This window comes from Equus asinus, chromosome 20, assembly GCF_041296235.1.
Source record: "Equus asinus isolate D_3611 breed Donkey chromosome 20, EquAss-T2T_v2, whole genome shotgun sequence".
In the NCBI taxonomy this organism is placed as follows: domain Eukaryota; kingdom Metazoa; phylum Chordata; class Mammalia; order Perissodactyla; family Equidae; genus Equus; species Equus asinus.
In genome coordinates, this window is record NC_091809.1 from 99558272 (window position 1) to 99583513 (window position 25242).

The 25242-nt window shown below is 34.4% G+C and overlaps 1 protein-coding gene across 48 annotated transcripts in view; it reads right to left on the reverse strand.

Annotated features, from left to right (window-relative positions):
* The window catches only part of SOX6 (SRY-box transcription factor 6), a 571438-nt gene that overhangs the window by 298229 nt on the left and 247967 nt on the right, over positions 1-25242 (reverse strand). For all 48 annotated transcript variants that reach the window (XM_070491207.1, XM_070491211.1, XM_070491215.1 and 45 more), the window contains one exon: positions 19731-19938. In XM_070491207.1, the coding sequence (XP_070347308.1) occupies positions 19731-19938 (208 nt within the window). The remainder of the gene's footprint in view (positions 1-19730; positions 19939-25242) is intronic.

The window sequence follows — 25242 nt, forward strand, 5'->3', positions numbered from 1 at the left end:
GTCAGTCTTACATCTGCCTGCTGGATGTACCCACCTTCACAGAATGCTCAGATTCAGTATGTCTAAACCCAAACCTCCACCCTAAACCTACTCATCTATCTATATTCACATTCTTAATAGCCTCACCATTAAATCTCCCTGCTAGGGTACTCCAATCATCTTTAACTCTCTCCCCAACACCCCATACCTAATCAGCAAACTCAAATATATATCTAAAAGCCGATTCCTCCTCTCTATCCCCTGCCACTGCCTTAGTTGTTTAGCCATTAAAATAGCCTACTAGGAAGTCTTCCCACATTTGGCCTTGCCTCTTTCCAACTGATAGTCAAAATGCCACCAAAATTATTTTCTAAGAAAGGTGTCCCATTATGTTACTCATCCTCCTTCTTAAAAGCTCTCAGCTGCTCGCTACTACCCAAAAGAAAGTTCAAACTCTTTAGAGTGGCTTCAATTTATTTTTTCAGTCACATCTCCTGACCTAGCCACACCAAACCTCTTGAATTCGCCAAACTCCAAGTTTATTCATACCATTGAAACTTTATACATGCTGTCCTCTCTATCTGAGATTCTATCTCCTGCTATGAATAGCTTATAATTCATAAAAATCCAGCTCAAATGTCTACAAATTGTTTCCTAGAACTCCTAGACAAAATGATAGTTCTCTCTTCTGTACTTCCATAGCATTTTACAGCATCTTCTACTATAGTACTTACTTACTATAACTACTCTATGTGCATGTGTTTCCCCCATTAAACTATGAGCTACTAAAAACCAGTATCTATTCATCCCTGTATTCATCTTCTCCTCTTTCTCCATTTTTACCTCTGCCCACCCCAGGCCCACTACACTGCCAGATGAAAGAGCTTAATAATTGCATATGGAAATAATAAGCATATATATGTGTGTATTTAAATATATATGTATATATTTAATATAAATATATATGTATATATGTATACATTTAACTTTGTTTAACTGAAGAGACACTTCCTAAAAATAGAATATATTCATCTCCTTTGAGCCATAATATTATTCATCTCTCTGAAACTTTTTATAAATCAGCAGGGGTTTTGGGAGAGGTTTTTTTTTTTGGTGAAGAACATTGGCCCTGAGCTAACATCTGTCGCCAATCTTTCTCTTTTTGCTTGAGGAAGACTGTCTTTGAGGTAACATCTGTGCCAAGACAAGAAGATTTTGTATGTGGGATGCTGCCACAGCATGGCTTGATGAGCAGTGTGTAGCTCCACACCTGGGAAACAAACCCACAAACCCAGGGCCACTAAAGCAGAGCATGCAAACCTAACGACTACGCCACAGGGCCAGCCCCAAATCAACAGATTTTTAGGTTAATGCATATTATATACTAAGATCTATAATAGGCATTGTGAAGACAGACTAAAGATATGGTAATTAATTTCCTAAGGAAATTAAAATTTTCTTGGGAGTTAAGATCAATAAATATAAAATAGCAAGTAATGCTTTTCATTTTTGTCAAAAATCAGTTGAGGATATTTTTGTGGTTCTATTTGTGAGTTCTAGATTATGTTTCATTGATGAGTGTGTCTATTTCTCTGCCAAAACCACACTGTTTTGATTATTATAGCTACATAATAAGCCTTAATATTGGGTAGAGTGATTCTTAACATTTTATTCTTCTTTGTTAAGATTACCTTAGCTATTCTAGGGCCTGTCACTTTCTATACGAATTTTAGAAGAAGTTCATCTATGTACATGACAGTCTTGCTGGGATTTTGATAGGAATTGCATTAAACATATGGATCATTTGGGAGAGAACTGACATCTTTATCATGTTGAGTTTTCCAACCCATGACACGGTATGTCTTACCATTTATTTAGGTATTATTTGATTTCTTTTATCAGCATTTTGTAATTTTAGAATCAGATCCTGTATATATTTTAAGTGTATACCCAAACTTTTCATTTTATTTGGAGCAATTATAAATAGCATTGTTTTTAATGTCAGTTTTAATATATTCATTGCTAATATACAGAAATGCAATTGATTTTTATGTGTTGATCTTGTATCCTATGACCTTGCTAACTCAAAAAAAAGAAAGCTAAACCTCACACTTTAATACAAAAACGTGACCTCAACCTCACACTTGATACAAAAATTAACTCTAAATGGATTATAGACAAATGTAAAACTATAAATCTTTTAGAAAAAACAGGAGAAAATGTTTAGAATATAGAGCTAGGCAAAATGTTCTTAGACCTGACGCCAAAAGCATGACACATAAAATGAAAAATTGCTTAACTGGACCTCTTCAAAATTATAAACATTTGCTCTGTGAAAGCCTATGTAAAGAAGATGCAAAGACAAGCTACAGACTGCAAAAAAAACATTTGCAACATAGGAGCAGTATCTAAAATAATAAAACCTTACAACTCAACAGTAAAAAAGACAATCCAATTAAAAAAGACAAAAGACATGAATAGACATTTCACAAAGAGGATAGAGAGACAGATGGCAAACAAGCACATGAAATGATGTTCAACATCATTAGCCATGAGAGAACTACAATTTAAAGCCACAGTGAGATATCACTGCACATCTATCAGAATGGCTAAAAGAAACATGACAAAACCAAATGCTGACAAAGATGCAGAGAAACTAGATCACTCATATATTGTTGGTAGGAATGTAAAATGGTACCGTTTCTTATAACACTAAACATCAATTACCATACAAAGCAGCAATTGTACTCCTGGGCATTAATCCCAGAGAAATGAAAACTTATGTTTACACAAAACCTGTACACAAATGTTCATAGCACCTTTATTTGTAATAGCCAAAAACTGGATGTTTGAATTGAAGATGTCCTTCAACCTGTGAATGGTTAAAGAAACTATCATACATATATGTGATACATACCATTGAATACTACTCAGCAATAGAAAATAGTATGAACTATTGATACATGCAACAACTTGGATGAATCTCCAGGGAATTATGCTGAGTTAAAAGAAAAAAGTCAATTCCAAAAATTTACATACTGTATAATTCTATTTATATAACATCTTTGAAATGAAAAAATGTTTGAAATGAAGAACATAGTGCTCAACAGGGATGAGGGGTGTTAGAGTGGAAGGGAGATGCATGTGGTTATAAAAGAGCAACACAAGTGATCCTTGTGGTATCAGAACTATTCAGTATCTTGCTTATGACGGTGGATATATGAACCTATGTAGTGATTTATAGGTGATAAAATTGTATAGAACTTAATACACACATCCACATACAACTGAGTGTAACGAAAACTGGAGAAATATGAGTAAGATCAGTGGATTGTATCAATGTCAATAACCCAGTTGTGATATTATATGATAGTTTTACAAAATGTTACCACTGGGGGAAAATGGATAAAGTGTACACTGGATCGCTCTGAATTATTTCTTACAACTGCATGTGAATCTGTAATTGTCTCCATAAAAAATCTCAATTTAAAAAATAGCAAACTATAATTACAGTTAAAATCTAGGATAAATGTAGTGATATACAGGTTTTTTCAGCTTTATTCAAGTTTAATTGTAAAAATTGTAAGATATTTAAAGTATACAATGTGAGAATTTGATACATACACATTGTGAAAGGATTTCCCCCATTGAGTTAATAACATATCCATTACCTCACCTATTTACTCTTTTTTTTTTTTTGGAGGGAGGTGAGAACATTGAAACGCTCCTCTGCTAAGATTTGCTAATCTTAGTAAATTTCAATTATACAATACAGTGTTATCAACTGGGTCACCATGTTATATATGAGATCTTCAGACTTTATTCATCTTAAAACTGAAAAATTTTTCCCCTTTTACCAACCTCTCCCCATTTCCTCCACTCCCCAGCCCCTGGCAACCACTTTTCTACTCTCTATTTATATGAATTTGACCTTTTTTTTTTAGATTCCAAAACTTTAGAGAAGGAGGAAGTCATGAGTCCTAAAGTAGTTAATAGAAGACTACGTATGATCTGGCCTTTGAATATTGTAAAATGGATAGATAGAAAATTTAGATAAGCAGAGGGGAGACAAGATTATTCTGGGTAGGAGGGATAATGGCTGAGGACGAAGTGTGTTGGACTAAATAATTCACCTTCAACACAGCGCTGACGCTTTAGATAGTAAAGCTTGTCATGAGATTGCTACATCTTCAAGTTTCTTAATCAGAATGCTCACTAGAGAAAGATTACAAAAGAACCCCAGGAAACAAATTCTAATGATGTATAGTGGGTCTAATGTGACTAAGGAATGTCCAAGTTATATTCACATCAAAGCAAAAAGAAAAAGCACAGCAGATGTGAGGGATAATGAATAAGTATTACTGTTAGAAAAAAATTTAAGCTAGAAAAAAAGAAATCAAAAAAGTTAGTCTCCATCCGGTACCAAGAATACCCCTAACCTCTGAAGCTAATATTGACTACACAGCAAGTAAAGGGTGGAGTGGCCGCAGACAGTGAGAGACAGTGACTCTCAGTGTTTACCATAGTTTGCAATAATCAGGGCATATCTAAGAAATTTATTCACTTGTGTAACTTCATGGGAAGGGTTATCGTTCTGCATATAGTTATGGTGAAACTGAAAGGTTGTAGTTTCAGAATAGTTAGAAGTGTAAGTCTAACCTAGTGGACAATAGAAAATGGAACCATATCTAGAATCACATTCCCTTTGGCAGCTGACTTTTTTTTAATTTAATTTAATTAATTCATTTTTTTTTGAGATTGGCACCTGAGCTAACAACCGTTGCCAAGCTTTTTTTTTCCCTCCCCAAATCCCCCCAGTATATAGTTGTATATTTTAGTTGTGGGTCCTTCTAGTTGTGGCACATGGGATGCAGCCTCAACATGGTCTGATGACGTTGCCATGTCTGCACCCAGGATCAGAACCAGTGAAACCCTGGGCCTCCAAAGCAGAGCGCGCGAACTTAACCAGTCCGCCACAGGGCCGGCCCCAGAAGCTGACTTTTAAATAGGTAATGTGCACCAATAAAGAAAAGAAACGCCATGAAAAGAGGGAATTACTCTGATTTCCTACATTGATCTTCAATATTATTAAAGACAAAGACATAGTTAAGAGAGGCCTAACTGAGTGAGAGAAGAAAAAGAGTAAATGCAAAGACAAGAGAGGCAGAAGTAAAAACAAGAGGCACCATTCCAGATCACTTAACAATCTTCACTCACTCTTTCAATTAACAAACATTTAATAAGGGTCTTATGTTCCAGTCATTATTAGGCACTGGGAACACAGAATGGACAAATCAGAGAGGGTCTCTGCTTTCATTGACTTCCCTCCTTTAGTGGAGTGAGACGGACAATAAAGAAAACAAATGAACGAGAACATATCAGGTAGTGAAAAATGCTACGGTGAAAATGAAATAGATATATTAAAGCCTAGCTGGGCTCTACTTCAGATTAGAGGTTAAGTAAGGCTTCTCTGAGGAAGCGATAATTCAGCTGAGATCTGAATGATAAGAAGGAGCATGTATACATAGATCCAAAGGAAAATCATTCTAGATACAGGGAAAAGCAAGTCGAAATGAACCAAGAAATGCTTGAGGAAAAAGAAAAAAAGCCAATTCAGCTGGAGTGGCCTGAGAAAAGAGTAAAGCAATATAAGATGGGCCTTGAAAGCCAGAGTATGGTGTTTGGATTTTAAGCAATGAATTTTATTCCAAGCATATGATTGATGAGTATTGGCCAGATACCAATGCTACAATGCCAGTAAAATGCCTAAACCCTCTGAATATCAGATGACAGCACAAAGAAGTGAAACGGGCATAATTCTGACTGACTGAAGTTAAATCCTGAAGGAACTGAGTTTACCTGGAAGTAAGACCAGATTTTCTATTAGTCAGAATGGGGCTTAAAAGTTGAAATTAATAATGGAGAAATAAAATTAATACATGAGCTTCTGTACACATGAGTTTCATGACAGTAACATTTATAAGCAAATGACATTAACTACTGTCCTCTTGTATTCTAAAATGATACTACCACTAGATGTGATATCATCAAATATTATGAAAAAGACCAAAGAATAATTTTTAAGACTTTGTACCCTAGATACATAAGGTAGTTTCCACCAGTCTCCCTGTTCTTCCCAGAAACAAAGGGAGATAACTCCAAAACAACATGTTGCTTATATATTAACCCTTAAATTTCCCATCTCTTCTGTCTATGACACAAGGAAAAGATATGAGATAAAAGACATTTCGGAGTGATCTGCTAAAAAGTTCCAGTTAAGTTCATTACCGCATTCTGGAGAGGAGTGGAATCCCAGTGCACACAGTTTGTTAGCCACTCTAAAAACTACCCGTTGACTATAGGTTGCCTTCATTCAAAAATCATACATCAGCAGAGCAATTCTGCTGCTGCTGTTGCCACTGCCATGCTTCTTGTTGCAAATAATTCAATACTTTGTCACATTTTTCATAGTTATTATTCATTTTACCTTCAATTTTTTTCTAACCATTTATTTGTATTTATTCATTTTCAATTCATTAGGAGAGAGCAATTAGGAAAGTCCATAGGCCTCTAACATCTGCACCCCAATGCTAGTGGATGGCCTATATTCTATGAATTCATTGTGGAAGTACTTGTCTGGCCTCTCAGTTACACTTACACCATCAATAAATTAAGGAAGCTATGATAGGTCTCAGTGTCACAATTACTCAGCATTAAACCAGAGCCTTATAATGGCTAATAATTATGGCCATGAATTCCCTCTAAGGCCCAAATCCCCTTTACAACAACTCAACTCAAAGCTAGAATTATTGACCTTTACCTTCTTCTAGATCATGGTACCCTACTAGCAAAACCTTCTCTTTACCAGTCTCTCAAACCATATAGTACAGCACCTTCTGAGCCAATTATCCATGGCTTTGTCTATAAGTACGTCATTGGACAACTTTTTCAGACATCAAAATTGGATGGCAGCTTTTATCTCTATCTTCACAAAGATTCTAACGTCATAAAAAAGATTAGTAATAGTAAAGGACAATTTCAAGCATAATAAAAGAAAATGAATCATGAGATTGGTTCAGATGACTTAGTCTAAACACAGTGTGAGAAAGAAAATTAACTCTAAAAGAAAATCAAAGCAGCAAAGAATTTTAGAATTTGTCCTTTAATGCTAGACCAATGTCCTCATTTTCTAAATTAAGAAGTTAGTGCTAAGTTTAATCAATTAGTTAATTAATTATTAGGTACTACTCAATACATTACCTGAGTCAGGACAAGAATGCACATCAAATCCAGGACAATATCTGAAAGGATTCTCTAATTAAACATTTTAAGGAAGACGTGAAGATTTCTAGCTAACAAGCCAACTGTTTGGCTAGAAAAATCTCTATTTCAATATAAATGGTTGGATAGGACAGTGGCAATAAGCAACAGAGTTTGCTAGTTAATTTTTAATTTTAAGTAGATATTTAAGAAAAAAATGATTGTGAACCTGATATAGTTGAACATCAGAAACTACGTTAATTAAAAACCTACACTGAGCTGGGAACATCAATAAAGAGGATCAAAAGGAAAACAAGTGTGTTTCCTAACAAACTTAGTAATCATAGTCCAGTGGGAGAATGACAATACACTTGTGCTCATAGTTGAAAGAAGGGCTGAAGACATTCTATTAAGATACAACAAAAGGAAAAAGGAAAATTGCAGTGAAGGGTCCATCAAAGGCTCTTGTGAGCTTCTGAAATGCTCAGTGATAAAAAGAAACCTGTACTAGACATTTTGAGGAAGGTGGAACCAAAAGGTACAGACAGCTAAGTTAAAGCTTTCAGGGATTATAATACATACACATACATACACACACACACACACACACACACACACACACTGCAGTCCCAACTTCATTGTGTAATGTTTTTCAACAGAGTGAAAAAACAATATAAAAATTTGCAACAGCATTTCCACTCTGGGGAATAGACCCTAGAGAAGAAACTCAGGCACATGTGCATAAGAAGACAGGTGCAAGAATGTTCATACTGTCATTGTTCGTACTAGCAAAAAATTGGAAATCATCCAAATGTCCAGAGACAGTAGACAGGAGAATACACTCTTGTATAGCATTCCATGGAATAGTGTGTGGAATATTATACAAAAGTGAAAATGACACTACACACAGCAAAACTGATCCTAGAATATAATTATGAGTATAAAAAGCAAGTCACAGAATGTTACAGTATGATACCATTTTTATAAAGTTCTAAAACAAAGCTAAACATTATATCATTTAAGGACACATGCAAAACTGTTTTAAAACAAAAAAAAAGATGACGATAAACACAAAGTTCCGGCAGTTGGACAGGTGAAGAAAACATAAGTAGATTCAACAGTATTAGTAATTTTTATTAAGTTGGATGATGAATTCACATGTCTGTTTTACTTTTATGACTTATATATCAAATATTACATAATAAACACATATTTAAGTTTACCACTTCCTTTTCTATTCCTTTTTTCCTTTAGATTCTATATACATATTGTATAAGAAAAAGAATATAGATCTAAAAACTGCCTCCTATTACTTTTGAGAATTTCAGCATAAATCCTGAAAAAGTCAATCTAACGAATTTTAAATAGAAAAAACGCAAAATACTAATGATCCAATCAAACTCCACAGGTTCAAAAATCATATGAGAATATGACATTTCATCAAACCGTCAGGAAGCTGCATGCTCTTTCTAAACAACAAAATGCTGGGAGAGCACCTTCTTGCTTCCCAGGTCAGTAAAAGGAAAAATCAAAAGCAACTGCCTGCATCTGTTCTTAACATTCTTAGAGAAAGAGCTTTAAGAAAAGAATGTTCAAATCTGGGGAGATAAAAATGGGCCAAGAAATGTGAAGTATCTTTTCAAGGCAGAGACAGACAAAATGAAGTTAAGAAAAGGATTCCACCAACTAGGCTATTGCCAACACTGTAAATGGGAGCTGCAAAACAACAGCAACTGGAAATAACCAAGATTGGTCCGAATGCCTGGGGTGCACAGGATTCAGGCTGATGACATCTTTCCAAAAATTATGAGAAGACCAGTTTCCAAAGAATTAGGGAGCAAATATACTTAACACAAAAATATATCAAACATAATTCTTTATATAATTCAAAAACCAGCAGTTCTAGCTCCTTATTTTAATCCTTAACTGTACAATACTTTCAGAAAATATATTTATTTAAACTATCTGCTACTAGATACGTATTTTCTATAAATGTGACACAAATTCCTTAAAACAGGAGGAAGGACACAGATATCATAGAGAAGAAAGATGTGTTTTAAAGAGAAGAAAAAATGAATTGAAATGAAGTTGCCATCAGCATTGCTCTGCATACCTGATTGCTTTTTCCCTACAGTATGAGTGGTCTTGGGGAACTTCAGCATTTAAACGACTTGAAATTTCCTACTTATTTGAAATAATAATTCTGGGGGTTTTGTAACGAATATTTCTTTCTTACGCAAAAATCCAAAACCTTTCCAGTTTCTACTATGAACGAGAAATACAAAGAAAGGTTTGGGTCTAGGATATTCTAAATGCTTCACCAATATAACCTTCAATCATAGCAGTGGCAAAAACCTAATATCCATAAATTGTGCCTTAAAAGATTCTTTTGATGCTCTAGCGTGGCATGAATGTTAATTTTTTTTTTTTTTTAGCATGGGCTTTTAATAGATTTTTTTCTTTAACAGCAACACATTGCTCTTAACTGGGTACTATCTAAAACCTCATCCAAGGCTTTACCAACCTCTTTCACTGACAACATCATATTCCGCATATTTCTCAGCAGGGAAGATTGGCTTCCAGTGGGGAAACTTTAGTATCAGCTTTTCCAAAAAGCCTGAAAGAAGAGTTAAACTGAATTGCTCTTCCAGAAAACAAGAACGTCACTGCTGCCAAATGCTAAATCCCCTAACACCATGGGACATTTCCTATGATTCCGTCCGTGGTGCAGGATGAAATTCCTGTAATATTTCTCTTAAAAAATGTTTCTTCAAATAGTAGTTGTAATAGCAAAAGTAATTATAATTATAGAAGCTATGTTATATATATACATATAATATATCAAATCCTCACACAACCCTGCAAGGTAAGTATCATTCATCCAGCTTTACAGATGAGGGAACTGAAGCGCAAGAGGACTTAAATAATTTGTTCAAGGTCACACAGCTAGGAAATAACCTCAGCTACATTTATTGAGCACTCACTCAGTGCTGGCAACATTATAAATGTCGTAGTTGCATTAACTAAATCTTGATCCTCATGATAGCACTAGATGAGAAAACTCAGGCACGGAGAGGTGCCCTATGTTATCTACCTAGCAAATGCACAACGGAAATTCAAACCCAGGCAGCCTAGCTCCAGGGGCCATACTCTTAATCAGTGGGCTATACTGCCTCTCTAAATATTAGAACCTATAGTCAAACCCAGATCTATCTCCCTCAAAAATATATGACTTTCAAACACGTTTCCTCATTGTTTAAACTATATCACATTCCTCCTTTAGTTCAGCAAAAGCTATCAGACAAGCAATGCACACCACCGTATATACTAACTGAATATAACACGGTGAAAATATATGTAGAAATTCAAATTATTGTTTAGAGATGTGAATAATGATAATAATCCATCAGATATACACATAAACACGTGTTCATTCTTGTGCTGAGTAACAGCTGCGTAATCCATTGGAAAGCCTATCCCACCAGGAATCCAAAGCTCAAATGCTCTCGCCCTTTCTCTACATACAGTCAAATGAATCCACATACTTTCATTATCATGATAGCTTGAAGCACACAATTCCACTGGACAAATACTCTAATTTCTGACCAACATATATCCTATGGAACTGTACCTAAACCCTACATACTTTCCATTAACTTTACGGCCTCTATCAATGAGAGCTCACTTATCCTAATATTTCTATATAATGTTATTCTAATATTTCTATCTAAATAATCTAACTCCCTCTTGATCACAATAATCATCATCTAATAAGATAATTTAAAAGATTCTTTAAAAGAATAAGGCCTTTAAAAGAGCCAAAAAGTCGAAGGAAAGTTTTATTTTGTCAGAGAGTTGAGGTTTATATCACTGTATTCCTTTCTGCGCAGTCTCTGGTGACTCCAGAACCTGACCCAAACCAGTTCACTCGGCCCCGGATCACATACTTAGTAGTATGATACACAAGACATGATAGTGGCTGAAGAACTATTATTAAAGAGAGATTAAAACAGCTGTACATTATGCTGAAGCACTCACTCTTCCCTTTACAAACAGACGGTCCTGGATTATAAGCAGCACTTGACCATTTAAATCACGACAACAACCAGATTTAACCAGCTGGGCCATATTCTCCTAGGCAATGCCTGTTGACCTCCTCAGTCGCAGCTGCTCAAATGAAATTCTCATTAGACAACTTATTTTCAGAAGCCAAAGGACTCTCTGATTAAATATATGTATTTAGATATAGAAGTCCTTTTTAAAGTGTTCATTTTCTGACAACTGTCGCTTATGATAGAGCTCAGCTACACTGGCAACAAGATGGGTGATACAAGGATAACTAAAATTCATCATTTAATCACAACTGAAGGATTTTTATCTCAGAAGCATTTCAACCTGAATCTATTAATCAAAGTCTTTCTGCATGCTCTACGCATCCCTATCAACAGTGTTTTAAAAGGCAGATTCATTCATTCAATCAATATATCCATGCATCTGTGCACTTATCTATTTATCTACCTATCTATGACAAAAATAACAAGGTTAAATCTACAACAAAACAGAAACTATGCCTATTTTCCCACAAATATCACTTTCAGAGGAGGCACTTCAGACAGAACACCATTGTTCATCAGTGTTTCAGTGATCCAGGCAAATCACTGCTCTGGAGAGGGCATTTCTTGAGTGAATGGCAGATAAAACACTGGAGAGTTATTTGGTTGATCAAAGAACCTGCCTGCAAGAGAATAACTTTCTTATTACCGTGTGGAGAGTTTTTGTTTTATCATGTAGATATCGTTTTAAAATAGATCATAATAAGCTTTTTACAGATCAGTTCCTCTATACGAGAGGATGTAAGGGGGAAGATATTTAGTCGGATAGAGTCAAAATATTCTCCAGGACAAGAATGACCCAAGAAAGCTTATTTATTATGTCAATCTCTCAGGCTTGTCACACATGAGGTATGACCTTCAAACCAGGAAGTAGAAGTGAGAGAGCGGTGGGTTATACACTTGAAAGCTCTTACAGGTCTCGTGAGAAAAGAGATGTCCCAAATGAGAAGGACCCGGGGCTTCGAAGGATCAAATCCAGGCAAATACTGGTGGAGCTATCATAACTCCTTAGACCTAAAATATAATTATTATAGAACCGGAAATCCATCAGAAACTTTTTAATGACTTTTTCTATAATTATTTCTGGTCTCCCACTATACTGTTCTGTTCTATTAACTATGAGCAGATAATTAAAATTAGAAATCAAACTCAAAATAAAAAATCCTCATTGCTCCCATCTCCAAAACATGTTCCTCTACTTCTTTTTATTAATCATATTATAACCCTCCTATTCACCCAAAGTTTAAAAAGTTTGAGCTACCTTTGAACCACTCCTCTCTCTTGGTCTCTTCACTTAAATGTCAAGTTGTAACAATTCTATCTCCTAATATCTTTTCCATATGCATCCCTTCTTCCTTTCCTATTTCTGCTGCCTCAGTTCAGGTCCTCATTATCTCTAGCATGAAACAATTTCCTTAATGTCTCTCTGTGCTCCCATACATCCTACACAGTGCGGCCAGATTAACTTTCCTGAAAGAAAGCTCTAATCCATCACTTTATTGTGCCAAAAAGATAGTCAGTGGTTCCTCCATAACCTTCAATATAAAGTTCACACTCCTTAGTTGAGAGTTAAAGGGCCTCTGATCTGAACACAGCCTACCTTTTCAGTCCTATATCTCATATGCACTGTCTCACAATTTTTTGGGGGGTGTGGGGGGTAAGCAGTATGGGCCCTTTGTTTATTTTTTTCAAAATAGTCATGGCTTTTCTTGGTCCTTTGTTTTCCACATGAATTTTACAATCAGTTTGTTAAATACTCCACCCCTACACATTCGCAAATCTAGTTGTGATTTTTATTGAAAACTTATGGAATTTGTAGATCAGCGTGGTAAGATTTAAGGTCATTATGTTATCAAGTGTCCCTTTCCACAAATATGATATAATTCTCCATTTATCTAGACTTTTTTATATCAATAAGTTTTACAATCTTCTTAAAAGAAATGTACAATTTTCTTGTGCATTTTTTTTTCTTTTTACCTTTTGACCCCCTTCGCCCATTTCTCCCACCCTCCGCCTCCAACTCTGGCAACTACCAATCTGTTCTCTGTATCAATGACCTTGCTTTTTTTTAGATTCCACATATAAGAGAGATCTTATGGTATTTGTCTTTCTCTGCCTGAGTTATTTCACTTAGGATAAGGCCCTCGAGGTTCACCCATGTTTTCACAAATGGCAAGATTTCATTCTTTTTTATGACTGAATAATATTCCATATATACCACATTTTCTTTATCCATTAACCCACTGATGGACACTTACATTGTTTCCATATCTTGGCTACTGTAAATAATGTTGCAACGAACATGGGCATGTATATATCCTTTTGAGTTAGTGTTTTCATCTTCTTCAGAAGAATACCCAGAAGTGGAATTGCTGAATCATATGGTAGCTCTATTTTTAATTTTTTGAGGAACCTCCATAGTATTTTCCAGAGTGGCTGTACCATTTTACATTCCCACCAACAGTGCACAAAGGTTCCCCTTCTCCACATCCTCACCAACACTTATTACTACTTGTTTTTTGATAATAGCCATTCTAACAGGGTGTGAGGTGATATCTCACTGTGATTTTTACTTGCAGTTCCCTAGTGATTAATGATGTTGAGCATCTTTTCATGTACCCTTTTGGCCACCTGTATGTCTTTGGAAAAATGTCTATTCAGATCTTCTGTCCATTTTTTAATAGTATTATTTGGGTTTTTGCTCTTGAGTTGTATGAGTTCTTTATATATTTTGGATATTAGCCCCTTATCAGATATATGATTTGCAAATATTTTCTCCCATTCATAGGCTGTCTTTTCATTTTATTGCGGGTTTTCCTTTGCTGTGCAGAAATCTTTTAGTACGATGTAATCCCACCTATTTATTTTTGCCTTAGTTGCTTTTGCTTTCGGTATCAGCTTCAAAAAATCATTGCCAAGACCTATGCCAAGGAGCTTACCACCTGTTTTCTTCTAGGAGTTTTATTGTTTCAGGTCTTACATTCAAGTCTTTAATCCATTTTGAGTTAATTTTTGTGTATAGTGTAAGATAGTGGTTAAGTTTCATTCTTTTGCTTGTGGCTGTCCAGTTTTCCTACAACCATTCATTGAAGAGACTATCCTTTCCCCATTGTATACTCCTGGCTCCTTTGTCACAAATTAATATATAATGGATGTGCGGGTTTATTTCTGGGCTTTCTATTCTGCTCCATTGACCTATGTATCTGTTTCTATGACAATATCAAACTGTTTTAATTACTATAGCTTTGTAATATAGTTTGAAATCAGGGAGTGTGATGCCTCCAGCTTTGTTCTTCTTTCTCAAGATTGCTTTGACTACTTGGGTTTTTTCATGGTTCCATACAAATTTTAGCATTATTTGCTCTATTTCCTTGAAAAATGCCATTGGAATTTTGATAAGGATAGCATTGAATCTGTAGATTTCTTTGAATAGTATAAACATTTTAACAATATTGATTCTTCCAGTCTATGAGCATGGACTATCTTTCCATTTATTTGTGTCTTCAATTTCTTTCATTAACGTCTCATAGTTTAACATCAGGTCTTACACCTCCTTGGTTAAATTTATTCCTAAGTATTTTATTCTTTTCCATGTAGTTGTAAGTGGGATTGTTTACTTTATTTCTCTTTCTGATAGTTTGTTATTAGTGTAAGAAATGCAACAGAATTTTGTATATTGATTTTGTATCATGCAACTTTACCGAATTTGTTTCTTATTTCTAATACTTTTTTAATGGAGTCTTTAGGGATTTCTACCTATAGTATGATGTCATCTGCAGACAGTCACAGTTTTAATTCTTCCTTTCCAATTTGGATGCCTTTTCTTTTTCTAGCTTAACTGCTCTGGCTAGGAATTCCAATACTATATTGTAACATAAGTGGCAACAGTAGGTATCCTTGTATTGTTTCTGATCTTAGAGGAAAGGCTTTCTGCTTTTCACCACTGAGTATATTAGCTGTGGCATTGTCATATATGGCCTTTACTATGTTGAGGCACATTCCCTCTATGCCCACTTTGTTGAAAATTTTTATCAAAAATGGATGTTGAATTTCCTCAAATGCTTTTTCTGCATCTATTGAAATGATCATATGATTTTTATCTTTCACTTTGTTAATGTGGTGTATCACATTGACTGATTTGCAGATGTTGAACCATCGTTGCATCCCTGGAATGAATTCTACTTGATTATGGTGTATGATCTTTTTAATGTATTGTTGAATTTGGCTTGCTGATATTTTGTTGAGGATTTTTGCATCTACTATGTTCATCAGAGATATTAACCTGTAATTTTCTTTTCTTGTGGTGTCTTTGTTTGGTTTTGGTATCAGGGTAATACTGGCCTCATAAAATGAGTTTGGAAGAGTTCCCTCCTCTTCTATTTTGTGGAAGAGTTTGAGGATAGGCATTAATTTTTCTTTGAATGCTTGGTAGAACTTACCAGTGAAGCCATCTGGTCCTGGACTTTCGTTTGTCCAGGTTTTTGGTTACTAATTCAATATCCTTACTAGCAATTGCTCTGTTCAGATTTTCTACTTCATCATGATTCAGTCTTGGTAGGTCGTATGTTTCTAGGAATTTATCCATTCCTTCTAGATTGTCAAATTTGTTGGCATATAATTTTTCACAGTAATCTCATGATCCTGTGTATTTCTGTGGTATCAGTTGTAACATCTCTTGTTTTACTGATTTTATTTTAGTTCTTCTTTTCTTGTTGAGTCTAGTTAAAGGCTTGTTAATTTTTTTTTCTTTTCAAAGTACCAGCTCTTAGTTTCATTGATCTTCTCTATTCTCTTTTTAGCCTCTATTTCATTTATTTCTGCTCTAGTCTTTGTTATTTCCTTCCTTCTACTAACTTTGGGCTTTGTTTGTTCTTCTTTTCCTAGTTCCTGAGGTATAAAATTAGGTTGCTTATTTTGAGACCAAAATATCTTTTATGCTTATTACTACTTCAAAATTATGATCTTTTTAGTTCCTCCATTAGATCTTATTGTTTAATGCATTAGTAAAGTAGCACTTTCTACCATATCACAAAATTTAAGGATTAGTTAATATTCTAATATAATTCATTTTCTCTGTAATTCCATGAATTTCACTTTATGCATTTAAAATAAGAAAGCTACCCTATAAACTAAAAAAAAAAATTAAAAATAAGAAAAGACCTGCAGACTTCACCAGACTACCAAAGGGATTCATGGCAAAAAAAAAAAAAAAGAAAGGTAAGCAGGTAAGAATCCCTCAGTTGTAATATAGCGCCTTGCAAAATAAGAAGAAAAACTTGTAGAAAAATAATCACAGTACTATGTAGTTCTTGATTGGGGCTATTAAAAAGTATATACCATGAACCATAGAATATTGTATAAGCATATTGTTCATAAAAATTCACAGAGCCTTGGCATTGGAAAAAGACCAATTATCAGTCCTCTAAAATAGCCTTATTAAAATGGCAATTAAGATTACTGCATACCTCCAAGGACAATTTGTTATCTTCCAAAGAAGATTATTCCATATACGGACAGTTACAATTGCCAGTAGTTGTTGTTGTTATAAATAATAATCTAGTTCCTTGTAACTTCTTGTCACTGATCTGTAGTCTACCCCCAGGGAGCTAGATATAATAAATCCTGTTCCTCCTCCATATGACTTTAATCTTTGAAGACAACCATCATGTCATCCTTGATCTTCATTTCTCTGGGGTTAATATTGCTAATTCCTTCAACCATTCCTCTTATTATATAATTTTGTGCCTGGTACCATCTCGATTGTTTTCCTCTGAGAATATCCCAATGCTTTTGAGTCTCTCTTAAAGTGTGGTACTTCGCAACTCAACACAATACCTTGGATGCATTCTACTGAGGAGGGAGTTCAATGGGACTACCTCCTCTTGAATGCTACATACTGTAATTCTAGTAATGCTACTGAGATAGTATTGGCAGTGTTTTGGCAATATTCATGCTGACCTCACTGCACTTTCTGTCACCTAAAACTCATCAGCTTTTTTCATTCATGTGTCTGCTCTTTGAATTTCCTTCAGTAATTTCTTGTGCAGCTAGGAGTTGTGGTCATAACCTCCGGACTGACAATAGTATCTATTAAATTTTACCTTGATGGGTTAGTTTTAAGCTCATATTTTCAGTGTCAAAACCTTTGGAGTTTTGTTTCTTTTATACATTATATTCGCTGTTTCTCTCAGATTTGTGGAACCTGTAAGTTTGATTAGCATGCTTTTCATTACTTCATATTTGTACTTAATATATTATGTACATTAATATACACTAAAAATGCCTGGATTTCTGATGTCTAAAATATTGCGCTGTAGAAAATAAGCAAAGTTCTGTAAAGTACCTAAAAAATGTTCTTCAGTAGTGGGAATATAGTGATACAGGATGCTTAAATGAGAACTCTCATCTTTCAAGTGTCTTTCTTATATCATATCTATAAAATAACGTAATGAAGAGGAAGAATAGAAAACTAACCATTACTTGCAAAGGAAAAATGATTTTAAATTCCCTAGCAGTCCAGGCCAAAAAAAAAATCAGAAAGCAATTTGTTTATTCATACATTAAAGAGCCCTGTAAAGTATTTTGAAAACCACTTTCTTATGGAACTAAAACCATCTTTTTGGTGAATCACAATTAAAAGCAATCTAGCAATCTCACTTATTCAGAGATTATTGATCTGGCAGCCTCAGTTATTCTAGAACATAGCCAAGAATGAGCAAAATAAAGTCTCTGAACAGCCAGAAGAGTTAGCATGAAGTCCATGCACTAAAGATCACATATATTACCCAAAATCTCTCAGCAACTCACCCAGACATATTTATTCATATTTTAAATATAGTCCAGAATGTCATGATCATCTAATTTCATAATTTATAGGTGAATGGAAGGAACAAATTAGAAATTATTCACAATTAAGCAAGATAACAGCCTGCAACATGATATTGGAGGAAAAATCAACACACACACACACACGCATGCAGATGCCAAAAAAGTTATCTATAGCAAGCAGACACAAGAACTCTAAAGTTTTGTGATTGCAGAGAAATAACCACAGAGCCAAACAGTCCTAATTATCCCAATGATCTCTGGGGACATCATTACATTAAAGCATGGTAAAATAATTGACATTTATAATATGATAATCATCACAATATCTCAAATTTAGGTAGTTTACAGTTCATAAGAGACTTTTATATTCATTATTACAGTTAATTCTCAAAATGTTTGAGTTACCAAGTTAGGTATTAGTACCACAGAAAATTTTGACTTTTGGGGCTCAGGGAGATTGAAGAACTTACCCAGGGTCACATAATTGTTAGATGGGCACTAGAGTTCATAAGTCTACTCCATCATGACTCTGAGTCATAAAAAAATATTTACATCTTGTGCCATACAATCTGGTCAGTAAGTTAGGGAAGCATGTAATACATTTTAGAAACTTCCACAAAAATTGCTGATGTGGTGGACACATCCACAAAAATTGACCTGAAACTTCCACAAAAAATAATTTGAAACTTTTAAATTTTTGAGTCCTTACAGGAATAAAACTAAGCTACATGAAAAAATTCCCGTATATATAATCCCAATTTCCCTACAGTGCCACGGAGGTCTAGATTTGACTTAAAATCTTAGTAATAAATTCAGGACCACTAATTACCATACATTTTAAAGTCTAAAATCTATACACTAAAAAATGAAAGAAGTACATAGTATAGCAATAACTTAGACCTGATTTATTTAACTTAAAAATATTATTAGACAGTCTTCTTTCCTCTCTTTTTTAGGACCTAGGTGAACCTAAGTGGACTCCTGTGGAGAGAGTAGAGAAGGTGGATGTGTGATGTTGCAGTAGGTGTCCTGTGTCAAAGCACTTCCCCTTTGAACATTTAGCTTTAACAACACTAGAAACCTGCAACTCTCAATTCTACAACATTTGGAGGTAAAATAATATTTATAAATTTATAATATTTATAAAAATGAGGAAAAATAAACTAGTTGGGTTTTTTTTTTTTGCTTTTTAAACAATTGATATTTTCATAATAAAACATTATATATCAAAAAGAAGTAAGAGAGAAAAATGAAAAAGTCGCAGCTAGAAAAATTCCCATACTACCGTTTTCCAGGGCAAAACTTACAGTCAGTTTAAAACCTTGATTTGTTATTATAAGAACCAAATAAATTCACAAAGTTTTAGAAAAATGGAGCTATCTGCTTAACACTCCTAATGGATCACAATCTACCATCACCATGGAAACCTCTGAATAACTTTTTCCTAGCTAGTGCCAATTTTGCACTTCTCTGGCCCTTGAAATCCCACTCATTTTTTTTTAAGACCTGGAATCTTTAAGAATAAAGCCCAACAGCTAAGTCCACACATACCCTCTTGTTCAGTCCGAGTCATTTCCTCAAGCTTCTTCTGTTTCAGTGTGTCCACCACATCGGCAAGGCTCCCTTTGCGGCGTTCCGGGGTTCCAAAAGTAACACTGGTCATTATCTCGCGGTCCCGACTCCCATCGTCAGGCTTATGTGGTGAGGTAGAAGTATTTCGGAAGGAATATAGGGAACATAACTTATTATTCTCTGACTCCTAGAAAAACGAAATAAAATAAAACCATTAGAATATTTGTTTCTTTGCATTCTGTAGAGAAAAATGCCAAACTCAGAATCATAGTATGTGATATTTAGATAGACAAAATACATTAACTATATCTGCTTAAAAAATACTAAACATTAAAGAAGCAATTATCAAAGGAACTAACCTGAAATTGCAGATTCAGACTGTTTGTTTTTTTCAATTACAAAAGAGTCTAAATGGTTCAAAAACTTAATTTTAAAAGTGACCAACTTCTCACTTATTTATAGACTTCATTTAAAACAATTCAGATTCAATTATTAATTATTAGGATTGATAAAGTTTTTCTTTTCATTTGAACTTTTATTAGGAATGCTCTTCCCACAGCCTAAAAAATATGTATATCACAAAAACATTAATTTTGAATTTAGAACCAGTAGCAAATTTAACTTCAATATCCAATGATAATTATTCACTAGAAAAATATATAAAATACCCAAATCAGTGCCCAAAAGTTAGCCAATCTGAATATTTTTGTGTGCTGGGGCTTGGGGAGAATCATTTTTTCTAGCTATACATTTGGTTAAAGTTATAAAAACTTCTTTCTACTCCTTACCCTTACCACTGACACTTCAGCACACAGTCACATGCATTTTTCATGTGGCATTTTAAGACGGCTTTTTTTTATGTTTCCTTTTTTTTTTTAATAAAAAAGGACAAGTTCATTATAGAAACATTTGCACAAGAATTACTTCACAGTACAGATAAGTCATCTAACTGGTAAGAGGGTTAGATCCATGTGCAAGGAAGAAAAGTAAATCTTAGATTGAAAATACTAAACACCAAAAGTTTATAGAAAGAAAATGTTTTTATATCTTTTTAAATCAGATCTGAGTTTCAGAAGCAACTATTATTTGGCCATAACCCATCAGTAGTCTTATATTCACCTTATCTGTCTGTGCATGGGTATTCTCTCTCCCAATAAAAAATGTGTGGAGTAAATAAAACATCTGGCCCTTGTGATTCTCATCAGAAGCTTAAAAATCTTAATTGTTCCCTATGTCTCTCTCCTCCTTCCAAAGAACCCCAGCAAGCTTCAAGAACTAGAATAAGCAGCATCAGGAAGTTAGAGAGTTAATAAACAGTGGGAAAGGGGAAGAAAAGCAAAATGGAGAAGTTTCCACATACATTAAACAAGATAACAATTGTACTCGATAAATGCTAGGTATTTAGGTATTATTGTCATTGTGTATAAGGTAGGAATACAACTTATTTTCAGGGTTATTGGGAGCATATAAGGAGAGAACATTTATAAAGCAACTAGGCACAGTGCTTATCTCATAAGAGGTGGTGTTTAATAAATGCTAGGTGCCATTATTCCGATGGAAGGAGCAGATCTAGGAATAGAGCTAAGGAGATTTTACCCCTCTGGACCTAAGGAATTGTTCAGTAAAAGGTGCTATGGACCTTGAACTATATTGAATATTATGAAGTCTGTGAATATACTATAAAACCATTGAATTGTATACATTAAATGAGTAAATTGTGTGGTATGTGTATTACATCTCAATAAACCTGTTAAAAAATATTGTGAGCTAAATCTTAATCTTTTCTGCATTCCCATTGCTAGCACAATGCCTAGAACAGAGCAGATGCTCATTACATTTTTGTTGAAATAAACTGAAAAGGATAAAATAAATGGAGCAGGGCAGGAAAGAGAGCTCCTTTTTACCTCGCCCCTAGATCTTTTTCTTCCCCAGGAAAGAGGCTGTATTTCATTTAATGTTTGCAAAAACTCTGTGGAGTAAGGCACAGGAACCCTTTCTTTTAGATAACCAGTCATGGTTAGCATATGGCTCCTTGGACGTCCCGTTCATTCTCCACTTTGTGCAAACAAAAACTCAGAGATATGTTTTGCCAAAGCCATTTTGATCTCTTAATAGTGTCCCTATCAGAAATCTGACCTAGGCCTTTTTAAATCAATAATCACCATTTGATCAATCATGTGTCAGTCACTCTCATTTCAAATGCAAACTAGTTTCATATCACACCCTATAAATCAAAAACAAAAACAAACTCTGACTCAACCTAAGGGCCTAAAGACAAAGTCAAAACAACAGTTATGTAGGAAGTAGTTACCTACAAATGACTCACCATTGACCATAATAAAGAGGATTTTCCCACCATTCCCAAACTGAAATTGAAAGATGCTAGCAGTGGCTCTATAGCCTGAGTAACAACTTTAGGTTTTCCTTAGAGCACTTAGACTCCACAGGGTACCATTTTTTCTCTCAGGACTAATTTCAGTCTCATTCACTCACGTCTCTTACTTGTTAGATAGACTATGCTCCTTGTTTTTTACTCATGGGAATGTGGTCACTGCCATCCTGTACCACAGACAATAACCATGGGTTCCCACACTGATAACCCACACTGTCCTCAGCCCAATAATCTGTGCAACGTGGCTCAACACTACCGAGTAATGAGAGCAAGAAACTGAAAAGTCATCATCTCTCCAAGAAAGTCACAGGAACTACTTGCAATATGTGACCAAGGCATCAACCTAGGCAGTGGATGAAATGATAAGTGGCTTAAGTTGTAGAAGTCATCTTTTACCATCCTTAGGAACAATGGAAAGGGGTAAAATATACCATTTCCGGCCCTCACATTTTAACTTTCTAAAACTTAAGAAATATTGACCTATCATGAATGGAGGCCTATAGGCAATTCATCTGAGTAAACAGGCACATAAATCCAAAAACTTACAATGAAGAGATTATTGTTGGACAGAAGGTAATAATGCCAAATTAGAAAAAGAAATTTGACAAAGAATCTCTAGTTTTTTTCCTAGAGGGCTAGGTAATTTTTAAGTAAGTTTTCTTAAGAGAAAAAAACTCAACTTATTCTGTAATTTCCTAAAAACAAAACAGGTCCTATGAAATACCAATTGAGGTAAAATGCTCAATGATAGTATCTGTCTAGTCTTGATGCACACCACTGCAGCACAGCTGTGGAAAGATTTGAGACACTATTTCCCTAAAGCAGTGGTTCTCAAACTTCAATGTGTAGAACTCCCTGGCAAGTATGTTAAAATTCAGATCCCTCAACTCTTCTCATATCCTGAAGAGTGGGGCCTAAGAATATGAATTTTGATGAACATCCCAAGTGATTCTGATGCACAGGTCCTTTCATTCTTATGAATCCCACTTTAAGAAACACTAATCTCTAAGAAGGCAATGAAATAAATGTGCTTTGCCTTAATGTTAAAATGTGCATATAATTGTGAACAATTTTTTAAAGCCTGGTTAGTTGTGATTTTAAAAAATAACATAAAGGAGATTACTTCTCTTCTTTTGATCTTTCTTGTGAAAACAACCACTGCATAAGGTGACTGAACACATGAACATCACAAAAAGCAGAGCATATGGGGCACTGAGTAAGCATTAGTTCATTCAAAGGAAATTTACTATAAATTGTTTTCTCTTAATCCCTAACCTCAGTGGCCCCACCAAACATAACAGTGAAGAAAATTTTCAAAATATTATTTAAAAGAATCCCAGTCCCAATACAAGGACTAAAGCAATGTTGATTCAGATTATCTAAAGAGCATTTCACTGGAAATCAAATAAACAGTACAAAAACTTTGGGTAGATGACTGAAAAAGCACACAGTAGTACAAAAAAAATAGCCATTAGGCAAAGTTTCTAGAAGAGACAAGCAATTTTCCCATTGAGAATATTTAATTATGATGTTTCTATGTCTGATGGAATCAGAATCTGAAGGGATAGAAAAGTAAATATTAAAAACAAAAAATATGTATATATGGTGACATGTTAACTAGACTTATTGTGGTGATCATTCTGCAATATATACAAATATCAAATCATTATGTTGCACACCTGAAACTAATATAATGTTGTATGTATGTCAACCAGATCTCAATTAAAAGAAAAAAACATATGTGAGGCGACAGATGTTAACTAAACTTATTGTGGTAATCATTTGCAATATATCCATATGGCAAATCATTATGTTGTACACCTTAAACTAATAAAATATGTTAATCATATCTCAGTAAAATTGGAGAAAAACATATTAAAATAAATACTGCTCAAATTTTTCTTAAGTTGTTATTCACAACTGATTGCTCAGCAGTGGCATTAAAAGGATGTTAAACTTAAATAGTCTTCTCATGGTGCTGTGAATATATCAAACATATTCAAATTTTTGAGCCTTTGTGCATCTTGTTCTTTTCCCCTAGAATGTACTACATTCTCTTTGACTGTGAACTCAGCCCACTCTTGCAAACTCAGATCAAACTGCATTTCATTCTTGAAGTTCTCCCTGACTACACTGGGCCTCACTCTCCTCCTACCCTCCCGAACTACACATCGAAGAACTTCCTCAGAACCACACCACTTAGCATTTACTAATATACTAGAATAAATTATTCATTACCATTTTGCACGTATTACTTATATTTGCAACTAAATTTTAACTCTTGAAGGATTGGGGCCATGTCTCATGCTTTTTCTAAATGCCTCCAGAGCATCAAACAAAATATTGGCTAATGAACTTGAACCAATTACTCACCAAACATGTCAAAAATAATCCAAAATTAAGGCTAAGGGTAAAGATTTGCCATAACAATGACAGGATTGCTTATTTTAAGCAAAATATTGAGAACTGAGGCATTAAAAAATAAGGGATTTATTCAATAAAAGATGATATACCTACACAATGCAATAACACACAGCCATTAAAAACAATATTATATATGCTAAATATAGTGTTGTTGATAGTGATGAATAATTAGAGGCAACTTGCATATCCAACTGTAGTAATTATTTGAGGGCATTATGGTTTTATCCATATGGCGGAATAATCTGAAATTATTGAAAATCACATTTTTGCAGAAAATTTAGTGACTTGTGGGAATATTCATAATGTGTTGTTAGTGAAAAGTATTTTAATGAGAAATAGCCATATGCATTTTTCTAAGAAAAAATAATGTACAGAAGAAAAGGCATCAAAATATCCAATAAAATGTTAATGGGCTTCTAAGTGCTAGGATAGGTAGTTTGCATTTTCTTTTTGAAGTTCTCTATATTTTGCAAATTTTCTATCATAAATAATACTTTTAATCATAAAATAAATACGATTTTCAAATGAATACCCAAAAAATGCTGTAGAAATGATTTATTTACAAGGAAAGAGGTATTAAATGGAAAAGAGGACATATTGTCATATTTGGTATATAATCTCAATCTTTTTATATGTGTGCATAAGGGTAAAAATGGCCACCAAAAAAAAAAACTG